Source organism: Motacilla alba, chromosome 3 (assembly GCF_015832195.1).
Source record: "Motacilla alba alba isolate MOTALB_02 chromosome 3, Motacilla_alba_V1.0_pri, whole genome shotgun sequence".
NCBI lineage: Eukaryota > Metazoa > Chordata > Aves > Passeriformes > Motacillidae > Motacilla > Motacilla alba.
In genome coordinates this window covers 10,278,358-10,303,184 of record NC_052018.1, presented here as the reverse complement: position 1 = coordinate 10,303,184, position 24,827 = coordinate 10,278,358, and the positions used below count along the sequence as shown (strand labels likewise).

At 41.0% G+C, this 24,827-nt stretch overlaps 1 protein-coding gene across 9 annotated transcripts in view; it reads right to left on the bottom strand.

Annotated features, from left to right (window-relative positions):
* The window catches only part of PUM2 (pumilio RNA binding family member 2), a 75,204-nt gene extending 51,523 nt beyond the window's left edge, over positions 1–23,681 (bottom strand). The window contains exons 1-2 of one of the 9 annotated variants that reach the window (XM_038130580.1): positions 23,532–23,681; positions 17,228–17,364 (exon numbers count right to left, since the gene is read on the bottom strand). Coding sequence is in view for 6 of the 9 variants with exons in the window: in XM_038130575.1 (XP_037986503.1) it covers positions 10,694–10,861 (168 nt within the window). In the remaining 3 variants the exon portion in view is untranslated. Of the gene's footprint in view, positions 1–10,693; positions 11,289–16,547; positions 16,628–16,780; positions 16,990–17,227; positions 17,365–23,531 lie in introns of those variants that run through there. The other 8 variants (XM_038130579.1, XM_038130577.1, XM_038130575.1 and 5 more) reach the window with 8 other exon arrangements.
* Positions 23,682–24,827: the final 1,146 nt, after the last annotated feature.

Genomic DNA, 24,827 nt, shown 5'->3' with positions numbered 1-24,827 from the left:
TATATCATCACTACCCACAAAGAAAAGCAGAGGAAAATGATGGACATCTTGCCCCCTGGTTCAGAACTACATGATGATTCATTCAAAGCCAGCTAAGGATTCTAAGAAATTGCACTTGCTTCCCCTAAAAATGAACGCTTCCATCACATAAGAAACTTGCCTCTTCTTTGCACAGGCTTTCATGATTCTCTTTCCCACCCAACCAGTTCAAGCTTTGCCCTAAGACCGGCAGAACTGTTTGTGCAAGTTTTCCTAAACTACTGTCAAATGTCCTCAAGCTCAGGATTTTAATCTGTACAGCCAAATACTGCCAGAGCTACCAGGCTCACATAAATTAATGCATTTGTACTGAAACCAGATTTCATAACCATTCCTAACAGTTACACTGTTTGCACCATTTGAAAAGCTGAAGTGATGTATTCCTAAATAAACAGGGCATATAGTTTAGACTAAATAACCTTAACAGGTTTTTCAGTTTTTTAATTGTGTAAGAAGTTATCCATTCAAAAGAGTTTCTAAGAAATGTACAGCACAGCAGGGAGGGTAACAGAAGTTCGCAAAATAAAAATCTAGAAAAGTGATAAAAAGTATGTAATATAATTTCACAAAATGGAAGAAAAAGCCCATAAAAACTTGTCCAGTGAGAGCTTCTGTAAACAGGAAATTATTTTTAATAATTTAATTAGAACAAGTGATTGAAATAATATTTCCCATACACCTTTTAGATTATTTAAATGAGCTACAAGAAAAAGTAATTATTAAAAAAAGTGGCTGACTGGTTCTTTACTGCTCAGAAATCAAACTGAAGAACGATTTTTCATACAAGAAATTTTTTCATACAGGTTTAATCATCAATATGAAATAGTTTAGGTACCAATCCCATGTAGTTTCTGGTAAGACTCTTCACCTTCCTTTAGTGCACACATTATTCTGCAACTCTCACTCCAATGATCCTTCATAAATATACCAGAAACAAAAAAGGAAGACACAAAATATATTCAGAAATTTGGAACCAAAGTTGTGAAATTAAATATGAGCTGCAGTTTCTGTCTAAACATGCTTAATTTAATTGGTGCTGATTACTTATACGCATACGACTAAACTCTTCTTTTCCTAATTTTAAATATCTACATTTCTTGTTAAGCAGGTTAGCCAGCATCCCCTTTCTGGTAGCAGTAGCAAGTGCTACAATAAGTTGTGTAACAGAAGTTTAGAGGAATTTAAGAGCCAAATTTCTAACCATTATTATCCTGTTCTACACAGAAAGGCTCTGTCAGTGAGTAATAACAATCCAGCTACTTCTACCCAGAAGTGTGACATTAATTTGATGTGCTGCTGTTCTGAGACATCAGCTTTCTTTAATTCATCGTTTGCTCTCATTCAAAAACTTTACTTAGTAAATTAAAAAAGTTTAAAAAAACTTTGAGTGCTTTCTAGGAAATATACTATTAAAAAAGGCTTAAAACTTTGCCTTTTCTGAAGATGAAAACTCTGTATAAACTCTGAAGATATCTACACACAAGCAGGAACTAGGGACAATTTATCTCGCTGTATTTTGTAATGATTAATGAAACATAGCTTTCATTCTAATAGAGTCAACAAGCTTGTTCTAAATGTGTTAACAAGAACTGGAACACTGGAGCCATAGGCTTCGAATCAAATAGAATTTCCATACATTAATTTTCTACATTTTAAACAATATTCTTTTTGCTGATGCGTTTTCTTTAGAAATCTCAACTATCTACACTGTTCTGTTTATTACCAAGGAATCTGAAACAGAACATCTCCTCCCCTACGCAAATGTCTGAAAAGCTAAAAAAAAAAGCAACCCAGACTTATAAATTTCTGTTTGACAAATTGTGGGGTTTTAACACCATCTTAATGTGACCCTAAGGAATCCCATGGAACATCATTCATTTATACATGGCATCGTTTATACAAAGAAAATTATTTCATATGCATGGACATACACATGGACACCACACCTATTAAAACTGAGGCTGAGGAAATTCCAGAAGTCACTCCAACAGAATTTCCAGGAAACAGTTTTGTGTTATTGTAGAGCTGATATCACAAATGTTCCTCCTACCTCCAGCAACTGATAAGTAACAATCCCCTTCTTCAGAGCATTTACTTTCATTTTGTTTCCTCCAGAATTTGGAAGATTCATTTGCCACACAAAATATTAATTTCTCAAGGATTTTGTTTTCAGTAACACTACATGGAAAAACTGAAGTTCTCTCAGTAATTCTGCTCAGAAGTTTCCAGCATCATGAATTCTTCTCCCTCATCATCCAATATCATTTGAACAAGCTGTTGGCCTTTCAGTTTTGCTTTTTTTTTTTCCCTCCTGAGCAGGCAAGAAGAAACTAGGCGATACCAACAGTCTGATCTTCCCAAAGTGAGTGCTACAACCAAAGACGAAACCACCTAGTTCTTAGGCAATGAACTGAACAACTGTAGTACAAAAAAACCACCCCAAACAAAAAAAAAAAAAAAAAAAAAAAAGGGAATTTTTAGACTCTTCATGACTCCTCATTCCACTACAAATAACTAGCTCTTGCAAAGAAAGGTGCTGACACAACACACAACTTCTCTATACCCCCAGCGTAAAATAACAGTGAAAAACCCAGTCTGCTTCAAAATCTACCCTGATTTTTTTTGCACTTTTCAACTCTGTATAACCTCAAGGAGAGTCAGGGAACAGTAAAACTAACTTCTTTTAGTGTATTTTTTTAGTTCCTCCTTTGCTACAAGGAAGCATATGTGTTTTCTACTTATCTATCTACAGCAGGTGAACGGACATTTAAAGAAATTGCTGTTATCAACGAATTCAGCCGTTTTCTAAGGATGTTCTCTTTGGACAACATGCATTTAAACTAACCGTAGATTTCTACAATTGCCTAAAAGCTGGAAAAACCAGTCAACTCTAACTAGAGACTTTTAACTCGGTAAGTGTCACTTCTAATTCACTAAGAGTTGCAGCCTAGCTTTGGACATTACTATCTCATTAAGTGCTGGCTAGCATAGTCCTCCAAAGGAAATAAAAGACAGTCTAAAATAACATCAAAGACTTTATACCAAGGACAGTAAACAAAAGTAAAAAATTAAATTAAGCAGGCTATTTAGAATTGAAATTGAAGCAAAAAAAGCTTTTTAACAAAAATTAGTTCAAAGATTGCTATTGATACATCTGTGCTTCATTGGCCTTAAAGCCAAATACTTCAGCTTTTTCATTTAAGAAGCCAAAAATTTAAAAGCAGTTACATGTAAAATCCACTGTCAGTATACGAACAGGCACAGTACGTAGGGCAGGCAAAAGCAGAAATTGTGAATAGAAACAAGCCACATTTAAATTATCATCTAAAAACCATCAGATTTTATGAGCAAAATCTCTGGTTAGATGTCTAAATTCCAGGTTATTCATCTTCACACAAAATAAAGTATTCCCTGAAATCATTTACCCAACTACAGGCTTCCCTTCACCATTTATCCACTTTGCTTTTCTCTTCATCTTTACACTGAAGAGAAAAAAGCTTTCACATAACTCTTCACAAAGACACACAAGGGCCTTCTTCACCCTGACTTTAATGTAACTGGTACCAAGACAAGGTAGTTCAGAAAGCTAAATGTAGCTCCTCTGTGCAACACAGCAGTGTCATACTTTCAAATCCACCAATTTTAAATCACATTTAAGAAAAAGGAAAACAGCATTCCAAACCCAGAGAGAAGAACTTAGATTAAGCAAAAGAACTAACCCTAACCCATATTTTTATTTTCTTTACACCATGAATAATGTAAGGGAATGAATAAGAACTTATCAAGAAATTTGCTGCAAATGCAGAAGGCTTGAAAGCCTAAATGCAGCCTTTTTTAGCCAAGTTTTCTGGCTCCCACCACCCGGATGTCATGCAAAACTAGAATGCCTAAAACAAGTTTTAACTTTAGGACAAAATTCCACAACTACATAATAACCATGCTTAAACAAGGCCTCACTCACAATCTTATCTAGAACCTGCAGCACATGGGAATGAATGCAAAAAAACTCCGGCTGGCTCCATACACCACCAGCTGAGGTCTCTGGTCCCTGCCCTAGTGCTCCAAGGCCGCCCCCAGCCCACACTCCCTCTGGAAGCAGCACTACTGCTCAGGTTTATGCTCCTGCCAGTAATTCCTCAAAGACCTGAATGGACTCTGTGCAGAGCCACTGCTGCAGAAGCACACATTAAAGTTTATCTATATGTAAATAAGATAATGCACAGTTGACCACATGCCATTTGTTTGCTGTAATATCAAACCAGGCTCTCCCAATGCTAATTACTGAATAAGCACTAAAGTATGAAGGACTCTGCTTCAAAGAACCTTAAGTGTAAGACATATTACAAAGACTGATACAACAAGAAACCAAATTGGTAAAGGGAGATAAAGCAGTCATTCACATGAAGACATTTGACAATGCTTGCCAGGTATTTGGGAGACATCCTATAGTTCCAGGTGGAACTATAAAGGAGTATGTTGGACAGCACAAGGACACTGGTGAAGATATTCAATAAAGACACAACTAACACAAAGTCCACATGCACGAGGTAGCAGCTCAGCACTTGACACCACACGAGACAATAAGCAGTGGGGGGGAACCAGTCAAGCTCTCCTCACAGCCAAAACCATTACCTGCAGCTCGAAATGCTGCTGAAAAGGTCAGAAACTGTGCAGACACAGCAAATGTGACTGGAAGGAGTGATTAAGAAAAAGTCTCTAAAGAATAGAAGTCACACAGAACAAACTTGCTTGCACAGTCAGGTGACTGCAATAACTCTCCTTTTCCCTGCCCTGATGACAGCTCACATTAAGCTGCCTATTCCATGCACTACATGCTGGAAAATACTAAAAATACAACCCAAGTATCTGCAAAATTCAGTGCTGTAATTTTCCTCTCTCTATCCAGGGAAGTGCTTTAATGCATATCACCAAAAATTTCTCAGTGCTTTTCTTTCAGTCCAAGTATATGAAACCACGTTGCACTACATCACAAAATACTACTTTTTCAGCTACTTCAAATCAAAGAGAAGGGAAAGACAAACATATTTCCTCTTTCCAGCTATGTCTGCTACCAAAACCGACAGTCACAAGCAGGCAGGCAATAAGGTGACATCTCACTAATGAAGTTTCAAGACATTTCATTTTTTTAATAGAAAAAAAGGCCCAACTTACAATTCACTCAAGAAACTCACAGTCTTTGCCCCATCTCATACAGCACTACTATGACAGAAAAATCTCACCAGGAACTTATTGAACTAGACTTTTTAACAAGGAACAGATTTTCCAAAACAGGAATCAAATTCCCTCCCCTTCAGCTCTCCTCTAGGCACAACGGAAAACCCTGCCAGTCTAAGATTTCTTTTCCTAGTTTGTGAGGCTTGGAAAGTTTTAGTTATTTGCAAGTTTGAGAAGCTGCTTAAATCATACGTTCAACAACCATAATCTGGGTTTCTAGTTTGGTGGAGCTAAATGCTACTGGAACTAATTGATGACAATGGCAAACTCAAAATTAAACCAGAGCAAACCCAAGCATGGAAAGATAATACTTACAAAAAAGTTGTTAGAGAACTCGTTGCTTGCAGAAACAGAAATAAATGATCTTCAGAAGAGCTTCAGAGGGATGTTAACTTTACAGAGAGAATAACCCCATCAATCAGCTAAGATAAAACTTGAGCTATTACAATGAAAAGCTAACGAAGTATTTATGTGCTATATAGGTGATTAACACTTGAAAAACTCTTAAAAATCTGTTGATGAAAATTTGTTTGAAATCACTTTAAAATAGTGGTACTTCACAATTACACTTCACTTTTAAGCTGAAGTAAAAGTTGCAAACAAAGATAGGAAATTAAAAAAATGGACTGCAAGCATATTTAGATTTCTAGGGACAGTTTTAAGTAAAATCTATAAAAGGAAGAACTAATGATTGAGGAAACGCAATTCCCACTGTAAGGTCAGGAAACAGATTATGTTGTTCTCAATTTGAATGAAGAGATTATGTTAATTGTTTCAAGGGATGGCTACATGACTGTGAGGTCTCAGATGGGAAAATGATTTCCCAATTCCTATTGCACAAACATATTAGTCTATCTTATTTGAACAACAAACAAAATAATCTTATTAAAACCAAGGCAGAATTTTTGCTAGGAATTGTCCATTTCATCCTGTTAAGTATTTGCACATTTTGCTAGTTTAATAGCATCTATACATTTTCTCATGCCTATATTGGTTCTAATAGACCCCCAAGGAAGTCAGGATGGATACTTGCAAATAATGAGACATACAGCTTCTCCTCCAGACCACAAAAGTGCCAAAAAGCTCTTGAACTCAGTAAGACTCTTTCCTTTGTTCTCTCCTCTTCCCCTCCAAGGAAGGGTTTTTCTTTGTTACAGCAGCTACTCACAAAACTTTGAGATGTTTGTCAATTCTAACACAAATAAGTTGCAGCAACTGCAGCTCAATTGAAACTCTGGGTAAAGACACAATTTATGTTCTTTTGTTAATAGCACCACTACCCTTCGGATTTTTGAAAAAGGCTGCAACAGCCAAAGCTTTTCTCTGTCAGTCTTGCCTATCAACTCTTGCTTCCTCAAAAGCAAGACACAAAGACACCCAGGTCATGTTAAAATTCACAACCTAAAGTATTTAGATTAAACTAATGAAGTCTTTAACTACCTTTGCCATGAGGGAGGGAAGTAGATGGAGTTGAACTAGGAAAAGACAGGACAAGTAGCTCGGGCAGTATCACGCTGCTGTAGCTGCTTGCTTCAGCATGTGGGAAGAACATCTGCAAGTAGTCCAACATCCTAGAAAATATATCCGGACTTCACAAAAAACTTCTTCCCTGTAAATCCAAATATTACATACTGATTGATGATCACTAAACCTTTCTATCCTAGACAATTCTTCATTCCTGAAATGATATATATTAACGACAAACAGATCACTAACCTATCTGCAGCCCCAAGGGGATGTGAACAAAAGGATGATGCCACAGCACACAGCAGTCTTCCTCAAATGCTCTGCTACCAGAGACTGAAATGCTTTTTTGATGTTGAGGGAAAGAAAAAAATGTCAAAGCCTCAAGTGAAATAGTTTTCATACTTAGTTTGTTATCCCTTATAACTCTTTTCACTATTAAATATTTTAAAGAAAGATTAATGACAGTCAGGGATGATTATCTCTAGGTAAAGAAGTTTATACTTAACCTTGTCAGTGACTGGATGGTCACAACTGTTTTTATATGGAAGGTGTCAGTGGTGGTGTCCTGACTCAAATTAACAGTGCTGGCTTTGGCATCTTGTACTGAGGAGTTCTGCATGCACTACTATTCAACTGAGTGTCCAAAGACTTCTGGCTATCACCTCTCATGCAAAGCATGTTCCTCTAGCCTCTGCCCTCTTCTATGCTGCAAATTATTGTTTAGAGACTCCCCCTCTGCCTGCAAAGTAGCTCAAGTCTCTGAAGTGTTGGCCATCAGTAACTGTTGTCCACCACTTCAATTTTTATTGCTGCAGCTGAAGCAGATATAGAACATATCAGACTGAGAATAGTAACAACTGGCATGTTTCTCTGCCTCTTATGCTGAAATGTTCTGTAAGACAATGATGTTTGTTCTGAGCCAGTGGTTGGTTAATTTGGACACCAACGTGTCAAGTGTACTCTTAGCAAAAGAATTTTCCAATTCAACCAAGTGTTGAATCCACTTGTGGTGTGTTTGAATTTCCTGCTCTTCTATGTTTGTGCCACTTGGAGTTCTTTCATTAGTCTTGTTAATTTCCAAATGAGGGTACACTAATCCTCAATACTACCATGGATCTCTAGGATAACCCACTTGATCTTTGCCTGGGCTACCAAAGGCCTCCAATGCTACTTATAATAGAGTATTTCAGCTGGAAGGAATAATCTAGTCCAACTACTTGATCACTTCAGGACTGACCAAAAGTTAAAGCATCTTATTAATGGCATGAACTGCCTTCCAACTATTGACACTTCAGTGATAATTCCCACAGTTCATTCCTCAATAATCCCTTATGAGGGACACTGACAAGTAACTCCTCAGTCTTTAACCACAGTAAAAATTAAATATCCTAGCAGACCAGTAATTATCTTTACTAAAGACATTGTATGCCTTATGTTCGGTTCTTCTGAAGATATTTCAGATGGCTTTCAGAAGACCAAGATAATGTTTCATTAGTCTTCCCAGGAATTCATTTCTTGCAGTTAATGAAGTATATTTATCAACTTCTTATTCTCCTACAGAGATTCTCCAGCACTTTAACTAATTTGAAGATTCTTCACAATCCATTAGTGACTCCAGCCAATTTGATCTGTTTGTCTTATGGCTCCCAACAACTATTTCAACTAACTTCTACATATCACCCAGTGTCAGTCAAAAAGTATCAGGTATCTTCTGGTATGAAAGTGGATATAAGGTTTTTCCACATTCTCTATTAACTTGAAATCACCAGTTAAGGCCTCAGGCTCATGGGACTTACTTGCCAGAAGACTATCCCTGTGGAATCCTCTGAATTCTTCCCCCTCAGGAAAATCCCCAGAGCACTGCCTTGGAGAGACTTACCATAGTCTTCCCCACTTGGGCAGACAGAAAGGACTCCCCCATGGACTCGTGCTTAACACTGTTCTATCCCAGTTCCTTTCTCCATATGTCCCAAGTGCCCCCGGTTTCTCCTTTCCCTGTTCCCGCACTGGTTGTGGTAGCCCTGGTGGCCAGCCCAGTCTCTCCTGTAAGCCAATGCCCTTTGCACTGCCCCTGTGCCCTCCCCTACTTAACCTTGTGCACAGCAAATGCTCTGGTCTTTGTCCCTGCTCCCTTTGGTGTGGTGGATGCAATATACCTTCACTGGAATACATCATACAAGGATCCTTCCTGTCTTTCCTCTGCTGAGCTACCTGTGGCCTGTGTGTGTGCACGGACTTGAAACGGCTGTTCTTGTGGCCTTACTCCAAGTGGCTTCTGAAGGAGACACTTCAAAGAAGGCTGCAGCATTTCTACCACCCTGCAACAAATCCCTGGGAAACTCAGTGGAGCACAATGCTGGGGAGAAGTTCTTGGGGTTTTGGTGGAGAGCTGGGGTTGTTCAGCCTGGAAAAGAAAAGGCTCTGAGGAGACCTTAGTGCACCTTCCAGTACCCAGACGGGTTACAGGAAAGCTGGACCAAGGCATGGAGGGACAGGGCAAAAACTGGCAGAGGGCAGGTTTATAGCAGGTATTTGGAAGAAATTCTTTACTGTGAGGATGGTGAGGCAGTGCTGGCATCAGCTGCACAGGGAAGCTGTGGCTGCCCTATCCTTGGAAGTGCTTGAGGCCAGGCTGGATGGGGCTTTGAGCAAATTGATTTAGGGGAATGTGTTCCTGCCCATGGCGGAGTAGGGGGGGTTGCAACTGGATGATCTTTAAGGTCCCTTCCAACCCAAACCATTCAGTGATTCTTTGAACATCAGATGTTACAAGATGTTTATCTCCTATATTTGCTTCTATTAGTTTTCCTTCCATTTCTTCTTTGCACAAAAAAATTCTATTTTTAATATATTAACCTACACAGTCTGGGTAGTAGACACAGAACATTAATCCCAGCTAAACTCCTTCCACTGTTTGCATAAATACAGATTTTAGAAAACCCATTTCTTCAGTACATCTAACTCTATAGTTTTCAAAAATAAAATCCCCAAAACAACAACAAAACCAACAAACAAACCCCCCCCAATAAACAAAAATACACTTCCAACAAAACAGTAACCTCCATCTTAACTAAATCCCAAAGAACACTGGTACACAGAACTCAAATCAAAGAACTGAAATGGAGAAGTCCCCTGATCTGTCCTTGATTTCTGCTGGTTTATATTGCTACTGAAGAATGAGAGCAAACGAGTCAAAAAATGGCACAACAGTAAGATGATGACGACAGTAAGCTGAAAACTACTATTGCCACATGGATAATGCACAGCAAAGAGCAGTTTCCCCTTCACCAAATCTTCATCATGCACAGAATCACTGAAGCACTTCAAAATTTAAGAGCAGCTCCTCTGCATCCCCATTCAAGTTACCAGAAAACACCTATGAGGTGCCATTCCCCTGCAAGAGGAATCCAGAAGTATTTTGATGGACCTGACTGAACTGAACAAAGCTGCTGATAAAGGCATGGCTCTGATCACTAGGGATGGAAACCAGATAGCAGAAGAGAGATGCAACTGTTATTCAGCACTTACTTATCCGTGAACAATTCTACCTACAAACATATCAGCCATGAGAAATGCTAGTGAAAATCAGCACCATTCATTACCTGTGCAACTTCCACTAGTGAGGAAAAACTCATCATTTTCATTCTCAGGAAGTGTATCCAAATGGACAAATAAAATATTGTCGAATTTTAGATTTACAAAACTGCTTTATAGCCTCTGCGCAAGTAATAAAGAATGGGCTACAGCATGAAGCAGGATATCAGGTAAAGTGTTTTCTATTCTGCTATGTAGGTCAATATAAGAGGAAGGAAATAGTAAAAGGGAAAGCCAGAAACAAAATGCCAAAAGAAATTAAAGAATGAAAAAGAACAGGTGAAGAAGAAGATAAAAAAGGCATTCCTGCTTGTAAGGTCAGCAAATTTTGTTTATTTACATTTGCTCTTATACTTACTACATTTTTTGAGTACAGTCCCTTTGTCCTTGGGCTTGGGAAGGTGCAAGAAGTTCCTGGTGGACCTGAACTTTGGCATGCTACCAGAATCCTAGGGGAGAAAGCAATTCCTACCTTCAAATCCAAACAAAAGTTTTTAAAAGAAAGTTGGGAAGCTGTATCAAACATTTGAGGGCAAAAGGCTTAAAACTGGATTTTGTTTTTCTTCTAGGTTACCATATGCAAAAGGAGAGTTACATTTTAAACTATTTCTTAGTTTAAACACTTAATTCTATTTCTAATTCACCTGAATAAAACATTCTTATCTCTAAGTGTAACAACTAAGACTCAGTACTAAATGCATATTATTTCTCATAAAGCCTACCATGACAGAGTGCCTTTTCAAACTGAACCAAGTGTTTTGCATAAATTCAAAACTAATTGTTTTATCATATTCTGATAAAAAACAGGCACTCAGAGAAATATGATATGCTTATGCAAGTTAAAAAATGGTTTCAACTGAACATTTCAGAATTATTTTATGCAGTTTCATGTATAACTGCTTTAACAAAATGAATGGCAAGTTTTAGGTTGTATTATTACAGCACTGAAAAATCAGTTTAACTCACACATGTTGTTCTTAAAGACGTGGATTTGACACAAAACACAGTAACTGTTTCAATGAAAAACAAATCTACCACCTACTGGATGACCTATGTGAACGCCATCTCCTGTGGGCCAGCAGGGTTTGTCAGACACAGCTGCCCTCCAGCCTGCTCCTGGAAGAAATTCCAACGGTGGCATGGAGAACATCCACTGAGGGGTACCTGGATACTGGAAGCACCTGACACCACAGTTACAGGGATGGTGTGAGGAGCGTTTCCACCTGAACTGGGCCCTGATGTTACTGCAGCTACTGCTCCAGGAGGGGCACCCCCTACTCCAACCCCGCTGGCTTGCACACCAATGCATCATTCCTCTGATGTCCAGCCAGGACACTTCATCCATGCCTAGGAGGACACAAGAAATGCTCACTCCACATAGAAAGCTAAAAAGAAAAACTTTTGATAACAGAAAAGGCTCTCCTACATATCTCTAAATATATAGCTCTTATAAATTAGGACTAGGGAAAAAAAAAGAAGCCCAAGCAATACAAGAACAATACTTATTGGGAAATATGTTTACTGATTTAAAATTTAAATCTTAAATGCCACTGCCAAACTAGGATTCTACAAGAAAAAAAAGCACCACAGAGGTTTCTACAAAATAGTATATTAAAATGGTAGAGCTCCATACATTATAAATGCTTGCCCACATATTTCCTTACTAAAAGAAATCAAAATACAATTTTCAATCACAAAGGCAGCAGTTTCTTTTACATTATTACTCAGCATGATGTGTAAAACCACTAATTCTGTTATACTGCTATGTCTGATTCTATAATTAGGAGACTATGTATCAACGTAGCACAGAAAACTAACTTTTCTATGGGAACCACATCTCACTCTTACACCCCAGCCTCAATTGTTCTTTCAGATGTGTTAAGCCACACAACATTCTAATATAGTAACTGACATTAAATGTCTCTAATCCACACAACAGTACATGTGGGGGTCTTCACAAAACAAAGATTTCAGACTCAGATTAAAATTAAATTCATCAGCTCACTTGTGAAACATTTAAGACTTGGCTTAAAATAATTACAAATGACAACAGCAAAACACTCTGGTATCAACAAAATCCCCTCAGGAAAAAACACCTGTCCCTGCCTAAACACACACACTTAATGATCTCCACACATTCCTGATCTACCATAACTGATGTATTATCAGTCTTTTCGTATCTGAACGGACATAAATAAAGCACAAAATAACACCTACAATCTAAAATAAGCATTTCTTAAGAGAGAAAAAAATACTCAAGTCTAAGAAATGTCTTATTTTTCATGCTAAAGGAAAGTGGCGAGTCCAATTAAAATCTAACATATGTGGATAGATATTTAATCAGACTACAACACTTAGATCTCAAATATAGAGAAAATAAATCAGACCTTTAATCCCTCTACACAGTTCTACCTTATTCACTGAGTCTTACAGACTACCAAATGTCGCATCTTTAAGGAAAAATATAATATATAGACAGTTATATGGTAGTATTTTTTTTCCATCTTGAACAATCTTGGTTTTGTGAGTAATGCAAGATCTAAATCTACTTTGTCTTATCAGTACTGTTACAGGAGATACTTGCCTATTGTCAAAATACTGTAGTAATATGAGTTCTGCAACTTCTTCAGATTACGAGATTAACTCACCACTGTACCATGCCAGAACTAAAATTTAATCAATATATATCAGAGAGGAGACAAACAGAAGATACTTGAAATATATGAGTCAAGCTAGACTCCTTATTTTTGGATCAACTACACAAAGTAATTTCCAGCAAGTCTAGCTTTGTATTTAATCAATACACACATGTGAAGAGTCACAGAACTTAATGCAGCTTTTAAAAATTCACTTCCTTTTTGAAAAGATTTATGATCTAATTCTACATGAAACTTCCTATCAGCCATGCAAAATGACTATATGACTAGTTCAATCCACCACCCAAAGTTCTTCCTAAAAAAACCATGGATGAAATCTAAGAGCGAAGTTATGAACATATAGATCTGACATGACTCCACTTACTTCCACTAGGATTTACATACTGAAAGCATTATATGGAAAGACAAGACAGACAGACAGACTTATTACCTGTAACTGAGACTTTTGCCAACACCTCAATGAAACAAGAGGTAACCCATCCTGGAGTTGCATGAAAAGTTAAATTAAAAATGACCACAACTACAAAACATAAACCAGATTACTTAGTCCAAGGTACACAAATATTTGGTGTCAAAAAGTAAGCCAGCCTAGAAAGGTTGCAGATGTGTTTTTAGCACAGCCTGCAGAGGACAGCAGATCATATCACCACTCAAGTTTAGTGCAAATAGATGCATATACAGAGAACTGGCAAAAAAAGTCAAGTGTGGCTTACTACTGAGATGCTTTTGCTATGGAGTTAGTCATTTCCTTTTTAACTCCTAAGATGGTTGTCATAACCTCCTCAGATGTACTTCTTCTACATACCTACAGCGGCTCTTACATAACCATGTTTAGAAAAAGTATCTGTTAAGAAATAATGAAATATAATCTTTAGAGGTAACTGGTCTTTATTTCTAAGCTAAACATTTCACATATCAGCTCTTGCCTACTATTCTAAAAGCCACAGCAGGTACACTGAGTGAGATCCAAACTAAATCTTGCTGTAAAGTTTCAGCACGCAAGCCATTGAATAAATTCTATATAACTTGTTTGAAATGACACTGAAGCAGCTAGAACTGAATCCTTTACACGTTTTGATATAATTTAAAATGTTTTTCCACTAAATGACTGTGAAGTGCCTCCAACTTCTCTACTTAGGAACACTACACAATTGGTGTTATTTGTTCCGGGAGCTTTTAAAGGCAAGATTTCTTTCCTCATTGCCAAGACAAAGGCCTGGGCACTGGCTTATGTGCAATAAGCAAGACAACAGACATGTTACAGGTGGGGAAAACCCAATTAAATGAGGCAAACATTTTCACCTAAATTACTCAAAGAGAAAGAAGATTGATAACTCCCTTACATGCCTACACTTTGATACACACAAGGAGAAGCATTTATACACCATGTCTACTGTATTATGTTGTTTCCTCTGTAGAGTTTCTATCAAACTTTGTAAAAAGAAAATACAATGTACTAATGCTCATTTTACAGGAGATTCTCAACACAGAATTTAACATTCAAGAGAATTTAGGTTTCTTCTTAGTGCAACAGACAGTTGATTTTCATATAATTCCACATTCAGAAAAAAAAAAAAAGCAGGAAGACATGAAAGCAGGAATTCAAACCCTCTACTGTCTTACTTGCCTCTGTGTATAAGAACTTGGTGTAATAATTTGGGGATTTTGGAAACCACTGTACAAAGAAAAAGATGAAATTATCAAGGAGAATGCTTCTACACATGCTGATTATTCAGTGCACACTCAAATATCACTAAATGAAGGAGAGGGGGCAATATCTACAAGTGAACTAGAAAGTGCTGTTTAAAAATCAGATCTAGTTCACAGTTCCAGCAAGCTGACATTCTGTTAACACGCTTGCCCTAAACATCTGCAACATCTGGCCCACTGAGAACACTGCAGAGAAACACCCAAGGAAAACAGCTACATAAAGCCTTCAGCGTACTCCACAATCCACTGGAAGATTTAATATAAACTGTCATAACAAGAGGCATCTTCTCATAAAAAGGCAGGCGAGTCCAGCTCTTTCAGCCAACTGCTTGCACTATTAGCTCAATCACGATACCAGATACAATTACAATTGCCTCAGCACTGTGCCAACATCCCTAACACAGGAGATTTATTACTACAGAGTGATACTCCAGGAAAAAAAAAAAACAAACCATTGTTATTAATGCAGAATAAAGAGTATTCAAATAATATGGACTTTCCTATGCACAACATCCACGTAATAAACTGCAGAATGTGCATTATCAAGCAGTTTCTCACATGCATTTGCCTACTAACCATTCTGCTGGGCCAAATTCCAAATTTTCAACTCTGAACACTTCAGAAAACTGTCAGGTGATTTGGTGTCATTTCCACCCATATAACCCAAACTACACCATCACTAAATTAGCATTTCCCTTTTAATGCGAGTTTCCTTCTCCCACTTCCCTAGCATATTTATACTCGCGCTGACACAGAGCTGTTGAGCAAAGCAGGCAACATTTCCCTCAGCTTCTCAACAAAACTGTGACTGTTGTTAACATCTGGTTTTAAACCTAGACGTGACTAAATATAACACAAAACTATGCTTTATGTGTAAAAACGGTAACATGGCATAGTAATTATATTTCGAATTAATTCATATCCCACATACCTGAAGAGCTACTCCATCAACTCACTGAAACTATGAAGGCCTGATCTCATAGTTGGAGATGCAACAAAGAGAAAGTAAAATAAACCTCAAAGTATTTTGTTGACATGCAGCATATGTAGGGAATATTAGGCGAATCAAGAGTTTTACTGATTCACATTGCTCATGCACATCTAATTGCTTAGAAAAAAGCATCCCGAAATCAGGTGATAAGAAGCTCTTTATCACATCTCAAACACGCTGCACATTTTGGTATTAAGCCATCTTGCTAAAAACTGTAAACTAGAAGAATATAAATCGTCCCAAAAATATTTTCTCTCAAAGCAATAAGGATCTGAGCTTAGGAAATACAAGAAAGAAAACAATGCCAAAACAAAAACCAAAAATCTTCGCACAATAACTGCCACGGAGATAGCCCCAGACTGTCCGCTGTACGCACGATCCACTCAGGACAGGAGGCATTTTCCTAAACTTTTTGTTTTTGTGGTCTGCACGGGCTGGTTTGAAGCCGAATCAAACCCTACCGCTTCATTGTGTGCCACCATCCACCAAAGGCATTTGGCCTTCTCACTGCACTCTCAGGAAGCGGTTATTATCTTTAAGAGCACTAAAAAATAACACAAGTTTTTCGTACGTTCGAACAAAGCCCGTGTGATCCGAGCCACGCAATGGCCCGTGGGGTCCGAGCGCCGCCCCCGTCTCCGCTCCCCCCGAGCAGGAGCCCATTGTAGCCCCGCTGCTGCGTCCGCCCTCGTCCGCCCCGGGCCCCCGCCGCTCCTCCGGGCACCAACCCGGCCCCGCACATCCCGCCGGGCCGGGGTCGGCTCCCCCCGAGCCCCTCCGAGCGCACAATGCCGCCCCTCCCTCCCTCGCTCCCCCGGCGCCACCGCCCCTCACGGCGCTCGCTCCGTCCCCACCTCGGCGCCGCTCCCGGGCGGACACAAAGGCGGCGAGGCCGCCGCGCAGGCCCCGCGCCGCCCGGTGACCTGCCACAACATGGCCCCCTCCCTCCTCCTCCCCTCCCTCTCCCCTCCCTCGGCGCGCAGCCGAGCCCGCAGACAAAAGGGGGCTGGAGGAAGGGGGGCCCGCCCGCCCGCTCCGCCCGCCTGCGGCCTTCCCAGCGCGGCGCCGGCCCCCCGGGGGTACTCACGGGCTGGCTGGCGGCGATAGAGCCGGAGCGGCCGCTGGGACACGCCTGCCCGCCCGCCGGCCCCTTCTTCCTCCTCCTCCTCCTCCCGCCGCTCCCGCTGGGCGCCGCTCCTTCCTGCCTCCCCTCCCGCCCGCCCGGGACTCACAACAACATGGCGCGGAGGGACAGGGACAGCGAGAGTGCGGCTGAACCTCCCCGGCCGCTCCCCCCGGCCGCCGCCGCCGCTCGGCCCCGCCGCCCCTGCCCGCCCCGGCCCCGCCGCGCCTGCGCGCCCCGGCCCGGCCCGCGGGGAGGCGGAGGGAGGAGGCGGCGGTCCCCGGCCCCTTCCGCCGCGCATGCGCCGCCCGCCGCCCCTCGGCGCGGGCACCGCGGCAGCGGCATGTCCCTGTGCCTGCCCTTCCCGCCGCACGACAGCGGTAGTGTTGGGCTGTGTGTGTTTGTACTCACTTTCACCCACTGTGTCCAGGTCTGGGCTCCTCAGTGCCAGAAAGACAAGGAACTTCCGGAGAGGGTCCAGCGGAGGCCACAAAGATGATGTGGGGTCGGGAGCATCTCCTGTGTAAGACACTGTGGGAGCTGGGCCTCTTCAGTCAAGAGAAAACAGAGGCGATCTCATTAATGCACATAAGTATTTCAAAGGCAGGTGTCAAGAGGATCACAGAATCATAGAATTTGCTGAGTTTGAAGGCAGCCATCAGGATCAAGAAGTCCAACTCTTGGCCCTGCACAGGACATCCCAAGAGTCACACCATGTGCCTTAAAATGTTGTCCGAGTGCTTCTTGAACTCTCTTAGGCTTTGTGCTCTGACCACTGTCTTGGGGAGCCTGTCCCAGTGTCCAGCCAACCTCTGAGTGAAAAACCTTTTCCTGATGTGTAACTTAAACATCCCCTAACTCAGCTTCAAGCCACTCCCTTGGATCCTGTCACTGGTCACCAGAGAGAAGAGATTGCTGCTTGCCCCTCCACTTGCCCTCATGAGGATGTTGAAGACTGAAATGAGGTCTCCCCTCAGTCTCCTCCAGCCCGAAGTGCCTGGCTGGTGCCAGGCTTTTAAGGGGTGCCCAGTGCCACTAAAACATAAGAACTAAAACACAAGAAGTTCCACCTCAACATGAGGAAGAACTTTATTTACATCGAGGGTGGCAGAGCACTGGAAAAGGCTCCCCAGGGAGGCCATGAAATCTTCATCTCCAGAGACATTCCTGTGACCCTGCCTTGGCAGGGCTGCACTAGATGATCTCCAGAGGTCCCTTCCAACCCTAACAGCTGTGTGATCCTGTGATTTTAGGCCTTTCCAGAAGTGTGGCGGTGGGAGGTGGTGCCCACCTGAGGGCCTGGGAGACAAAGGGGAGGTGAGGCCTGTTTGAGGGGTCCCCAGTGGTCCCTGGTGACTCCCGAGGTCCCCACACCTGCACCACCCATGGGATGTGTGTTTGCACGTGTGTGTTACACCAAACAAAAACACATCTCAGCAGTTACTGATGCATTAATTAACTTCTATGCCAATAGTTACTGTGTGGTGATTTTGGGCAGAGCCAATTATTCCCTTCTCATGAGAGAGTTAAAGATGGGATCACTGGTACAGCAGGGAGGTGCTGCTGGTAAATACAGTTCTGGTGCTGGTAGGCATTGCCAGCACTGTGTCTTGATAACCTCAATCAATATGAGCATAAATTCTGCATATTCCACAGCCCCTAGAAAATAGAGGGATCTCTGCACGTCAGTGACATTTTAAAACACACAATTCACAAGAAAATCCCCTATTTGGCCTTTTTAGCCATTCTTCAAGAGCCTGGTTAGAGAATGCTCTATTGCAGGAAACAGTGACAGATGCCATCCACAGGCCAAACCTTCAGCCAAAACCTGGCTCTGGGTCCCGTGGGCGCTGCACAGTCGCTGCTGCTGACCCGACCCCTCGATGTGCGGGCGGGGAGGAGCCAGGCCCTGCCTGCCGCAGTGATCCAGGCGAGCGGGGCTGCAGGAATAGCACCTGAACTGGTGCTTCTGCTGGCGCAGCAGTTGTGTGGATGAGATGTCTGTGACTACCAACTGTGTTCTTAAAAATAGAGATGTCTCAAAGGAGAAAATCCTCACTGTTTTCAGTATTTATAGACATGGGTAAGAACATAAAAGTTCCCAGCTCCTGATAAAGATAGAAACATTTCTGCAAGAAATGAAAATGATTTCTTGAGTCTAATACTAGTCAGCTAAATACTCAGATGTCTGCAGCCTGCTGCCACTCATTTGGCTAATCTCTGTGATCCCCAGTGTCCTGTCCCACTGCCACCTGGGGCTGTCTCCAGGGAGGCTGCAGGGCTGAAAAGCCAATTCCTGTGCTTACTGAGGAGGGAAGGCCTCTAAGTCACAGCCTCCAAGCCAGCCCTTCCCTTCATGCAGACCAGCTGGGACTGAAGGAAACCCTGTTATGCTCTTGGCATCCTGAACACTTAGAGCAGCTGGTCTACATTATACCAGCTCTCTAGCTCTTACCCTTCTGGGGACCCTGTTTGTCCTCAATAATTATAATCAGTTGTATAAAGCATCAAATCTTCATCAAATCAAAGAACTCAACATGCATTTGATAAGCATAAGCTTGAATGATTTCCAGATCAGTGTGCTTCTCAGTGTGCTTTTTCTCAGAAAAACCCAATCTGATCATGAAACAGAAAAAATGTTTAAGTGCAATTAGTTTGGGATTTGATCTGATAAATACAATTATTTTATCATTTTCTAAAGTTTTTTTTTTTTTTTAAGAATAAAACAATTCCACCACCACACATCTCACAATTTAATAATGGCACTAAAGTTTTTGACTCATGCTAAAATAGTTCAAGAAATGCCTTTCTCTTTTAACTTTGTTCAGAGTGGAAACTTTAAAAATACTTAATGCTTTAGATAGTTTTATTTGATATCAGTCCATTACAAAATGTTTTTCGTAGCTATTCCTTTTGCTAAGGATGTATTAACAGCTATCTGCGCTCTGCTTACACTCCAGACGTTTCAGATAAATTCCTCCAACACAGTAATGCTTTGGTGAATAAGTGTCTCCAGTGAAAAATACTAAGCAGATACACAGTCTACAGTTTAAAACAGTAGCCAAGCATATGGAAAGCTTGCATACCTTTGCCTTCCTCCACAGTCTTCCTCTGACATCTTGGGTAAGGCACTTAACTGAGGGGCACTCACAGAAACTGAAAGCTGCAGCCCTAACCACCCCTGCTCAGCTAGTGCCTAATCATGAAGAGGTCTACATTCTCTAAAGTCACAAACTTCAGGACCTAAAACTCTGGACATAAACAGAATTTATCCTGCTGTGCCATGACATTCATGTCCCCCGGCAGTTTTGACAAACAGCGCTGTTGGATCTATCAGGGCAGCAAATATTTAACCTGTGTTAATTAAAACAAAGGTATTCTGCCATGAAAATGAAACAACTAGATGCAGCAGACACTCTCAAACCATCTCCACAAAAAATCCAGGTCCCTGCAAAAGCTTTTACTCTTTTAAAGCAGGGTGTGTGACATCCTCCACTCCCAGCATGGGGGAGCACCCAGATTTGATTCCTTTGCTCAAGATTTACAGGCATGACTTCCTTGGAAAGAGTCCCCAGATCAGCAGCCTACTTTGGCTGCCCTCTGCTGCAGCTGGTCTGTTCTTCAGGGAAGAAGTCTATATCGTCATCTCAGATCTTCTGCTGGCTGGCCTTACAGTCAGAGAAGCCTCGAGTTGTTTGGGTTGGAAGGGATTTAATGACCCTCTAGTCCAAACCCAAGTCTAACTATCCCCTGTCTAATCCCCAGTCTGGTTGCCATCCTACATCTTAAGAGGAGCAGTCATGGGTGTGTGAACCTCTGAGTTCTATGAAACAGCAGCAGCAGCTGCAGTTAATGACCTACACCTTCACTGAGGGACAGCCCTGCAGCTCGGGAGCCATTGGAGTTATCTGTCCAAGTTCCAGAGCAGGGCCTTGGAATGGTGCTTTATATCCTTAGCATGCCCCTTGTAAGCTACATCTTGGTAAAATATGATGATCTGGATGTACATTTCATGCATTTGCAGGAGCAGATCCCATCCTGAGGTTAACTTTCCCACATCCCCGCTGCGTACCAAATCTAGGCACCTAATGCATTGGGTTCTGCATTCCATTTTGTCAAGAGACTTAAAATTAATTAATAAAATCAATGAATCTGAAATGGTACAGTCACTAGACGTGCTGCTAGATGTATTGGTGTAGGAATTTGTATTTCATGTTTTACCATAACACATAGGAGGGTTTACTGCAGTAAGAACTCTGTCCCAGTGAGCCAAGGCTCACCCTTGGCTAATCTGTAGCTGCAGAGAAACAGGCTTAGGAGCTGCAGACTCTTTTCACAGCGGGACTTTCCCATTCATGCATGGTTTTGCCCCACCATTGCTTCACAAGCACAGCCTGTCCCTGCCACAGCCATTCATGTGCTAAGTCAGGGCCGATCTTCTGCTCTGTTGCTGTTGACCACTAACCTGTTCAGCCTCTGCAGTTTCTCCTTGTACTGATACTGTCATCTGAATTCCCTCAACCTTCACAGCCCGTCTCAACCCTCTCTTCTGATATGGAAACATTTGACCCACATTATGCAATTGCATCCATTGTCTAGTTTTAATGTTTAAAACTACAGGTTTTAAGCTTTTAATCCCATGTGTGGGAAGAACTCTTCTGAGTTACTTATCCTTCAAATTTTCCATTTAACACAAAAACTGGTACAAAAAGGCCTTCCCCTAGTATTATTTCCATAAACACATTTGATGACAGCCAGCCTCTAAGTATGCTGAAAAGGCCAGTCTGCTCTATTCCTCAAAATTGTGGTATTATTTCCATTTGTTTCCCCCTACCTGTATGTGCACCTCTAAATTTCTTGAAGGAAAGCCACATAATCTGGTTTTTTTTTTTTTTTATGGACTAGATAGCAACTGGCATAACATACTGAGCTAGTGTACATTAGTTTAGCACCTACAGAAATTTCACAATTGTATTATAGTAAATTTTGTCACAAATCCCATTTTTGAATGACTCATTACTATACTACTGTTCTAAAATGCTGCCTTGACATTCAGTTGCACACATGGCCATTGCTCCTGTAGACATTATTAGCAAGATTATAATTCTGCAAGAACAAGAACAAGATGTTTAAAAGAAATGCATGAGAGGAGGTGTCAGCGAGTGGCATGCACAGCCCCGCAGAACAGATCATCCTGAACTTGTCCCAGGAAAGAAATATCTCTCTTGGAAATACTTTGCTAAGAAAGTCTATGCTATAATGATGGAAGAAACTTGTTCCTCTTGCAGGATGGCTTTGGTCCCCAAGTCATTCATCCTTTCATAATTGGCTGAGGTCTGAACAAACTTCATAAAGATGCCTCAGATTCACAGCCACCAGAGACTGCCATTGTAAGACAACAAGATTCACTGATGGCATCACCTCACATACATGAATGAATGTGAATAGCTGTGGAGAGCAAAGCCAGAAATAATGCCAGCTGGGTTTTATATTCACATTCACTTCATTCACAACAGAGTGGCATCAATGCTTATCTTTAAAAAAAGAGCCTGCATGTCCCAATAGAAGTATATTTTTCTTTCCAGTGGAGAATTAAGTAACAGGAACTCTCCATGACAGAGGCAGGCAGTGGCTGTTAGAGCTCAAGATTGAATATGATACCCAGTACAAAGAATGAAACCTCAGAATTGGGCATCAAATTAATTGTCAATCCTTTCATGTATTAAGCAGTAATGAGTAAACATTCTAATTTCTAAAAGGGGGAGAAAAGTTCAAAGAAATATCCGAGGCAATGGAAGCAAGCACGAGAACTCTGAATAATAGGGAGGAGTGGTTTTTTTGCACACTTAGGATGACAATTCAGCCATATAAGAAAAAGGAAGAGTGGGAAGAATGCTTTTTTTTTTTTTTTCTCCTAGGGAAATATATTTTAAGATTCCTAAGAGCATATCCAAAAATTTTGATTTTTTTTGCATCAAGTTTCACCACCTTAACTTACATAAACTAGAACTTCTCTGTATCTTCAAAAATGCAAAGCTGTAGTGCAAAGGATAAACAAAGAAGAAAGATCTGCAACAGTACTTTGACTTACATAATTTCATGTCTTAGGTTCATTAACACCATTCTACCTCTTGCCATATCAAATACTGATCCTCCCAATTGCAAAGGTTCTTCTGACAGGGCTCTGAACCAGCAGCCTTAACACCAAGTGGACTTTGCTTAGGGTAACATTTGGACATCTGCAGTCATCTCTGCTCTTCTGGAGTAATCACTAGGCTATAATTTTTTCTTCTATCTTAACTGCACCTGAAGCTCACAAGAATTTCCTGTTCTTATACAGTGTCAAGGGGGCCCAACCACAAGCAACAAGATGACTGGACACATCATTTAAATACCAAAATGGAGCACAGATGTATCAGCTCAGAGCTAGTTCAGACCTCTGTTCTGACTCATCATTATAGCATGAAGACATACCCACTGGCCCCCATTTCCACACAGAGAACCCAAACCTCCTTCTATGCCAAACATGACTTCAGAGCAGCAAAACACAGCACAGTGAGTATAGAATGCCAGACACAGACTGAGGAAGGGAAATTCCATCTTGCTTCCTGAGCATAAACAAATGGTTGAGCACTGTAATACTGAAAAGTAGGTGCCAATGTTATGCACATATTACATAAATAATAACAGTGTTTTCATACCTCTGTGGGCTTACCTTTAATTATATCTGCAGCTTTTACAGACTTCTAAAGTACTTCTCTTATTTCTGATGCATCCTTCTTCCTAGGCAGTTAGTCAAATACAGAACAAAACAAGAAATTCATTGAGCTGGAACAGTGTGTTTTTAAATATTACAAAATTGAAGTTCTTTTTGTGAGTCAGCTCTCCCTCTCTTGTAGTACGGGACCCTTGTCTTCAGCTAATCTATTATCAGGGCCCAACAGCTGTTTGTGCATCTGCACCCCGAGTGCTGGGGTGGGGACCCAAGGGTGAGGCAGCATCTGGAGCAGAAAATGGAAAAGGCAGGGCGAGAGGGAAGAGAATTTCTTTGTTTTCCTGTGGGAGCTGCTGGGGGAGGACTCCACCACCCAGCCAGCTATACCTTTGCTGTCTCTGTGACACCTGAAATGAAGAGCCTTGCAAGTAGAAAGCAGAGATTAGCTCCTCAAATTGGAATAATCAATTCCCATTTCCCTGGCACAGGAAAAGTAGGCACGAGACCACACCCTGCAGCTTGCTTTGCCTACTGGCTTGAGCTGGCTCCAGACGGAAATCCAGTTTGTCTGGAAAACTTCTTCCCTTGTAATACATCCTGTTAGTGGATTGCAAATCAGGAAGTTTTTTATGTGTAAATAAGAGGTGCCTTTCCACTCATTTTGGCTAAGGACTAAGAATTAGAGGACATAATCTGTAGATGCATCCAATTTTCATTCAAGAGAACAATACTACTTAAGAGTGATTCCTGTACATCCATGTTACATCATGCTGACTGCATCTTTGACAAGGGTGATTAAGGATCTGTGATCTCTAGACCAGGAAGAGTCCTCCAAACCTTTTAGCACAGTTCTTTCCTTCCTAAGATCTTGAGTGAAAATTTACCGAGTGGAATGAAAACCTGGTTCCCATCTCCCATGCATATAAACTTCCCCTGGAAGGCCAAGAAAAGATGCTTAATCCATTTCATCCTTCCTTTTATTTATATCCATTTTTAGCTTTAACCAAAGCATACAGATGGGAGGAATTAGTCTCAACACATCACTATCTTCCCAAGATCATTAGTTTTTCTGTTGGTAAAAATGCACAAGATGAAGCATTAGTTGGAAAATACATGTTTGTTGCAACTTCATAAAGCAGCAGCCAGAGATGTTAAAGAGTGTCATAACTTACTTGACTTTTCCAGGCAAACACTGTTTTTTCCTTTATATTTGACAGTCTAAGAGCTGTTTTAGTGAAACAGCATTAAAATTAAAATTACCCCCTTGTCCTAGCTCTTTGAGAAGCTAGGCAGTTA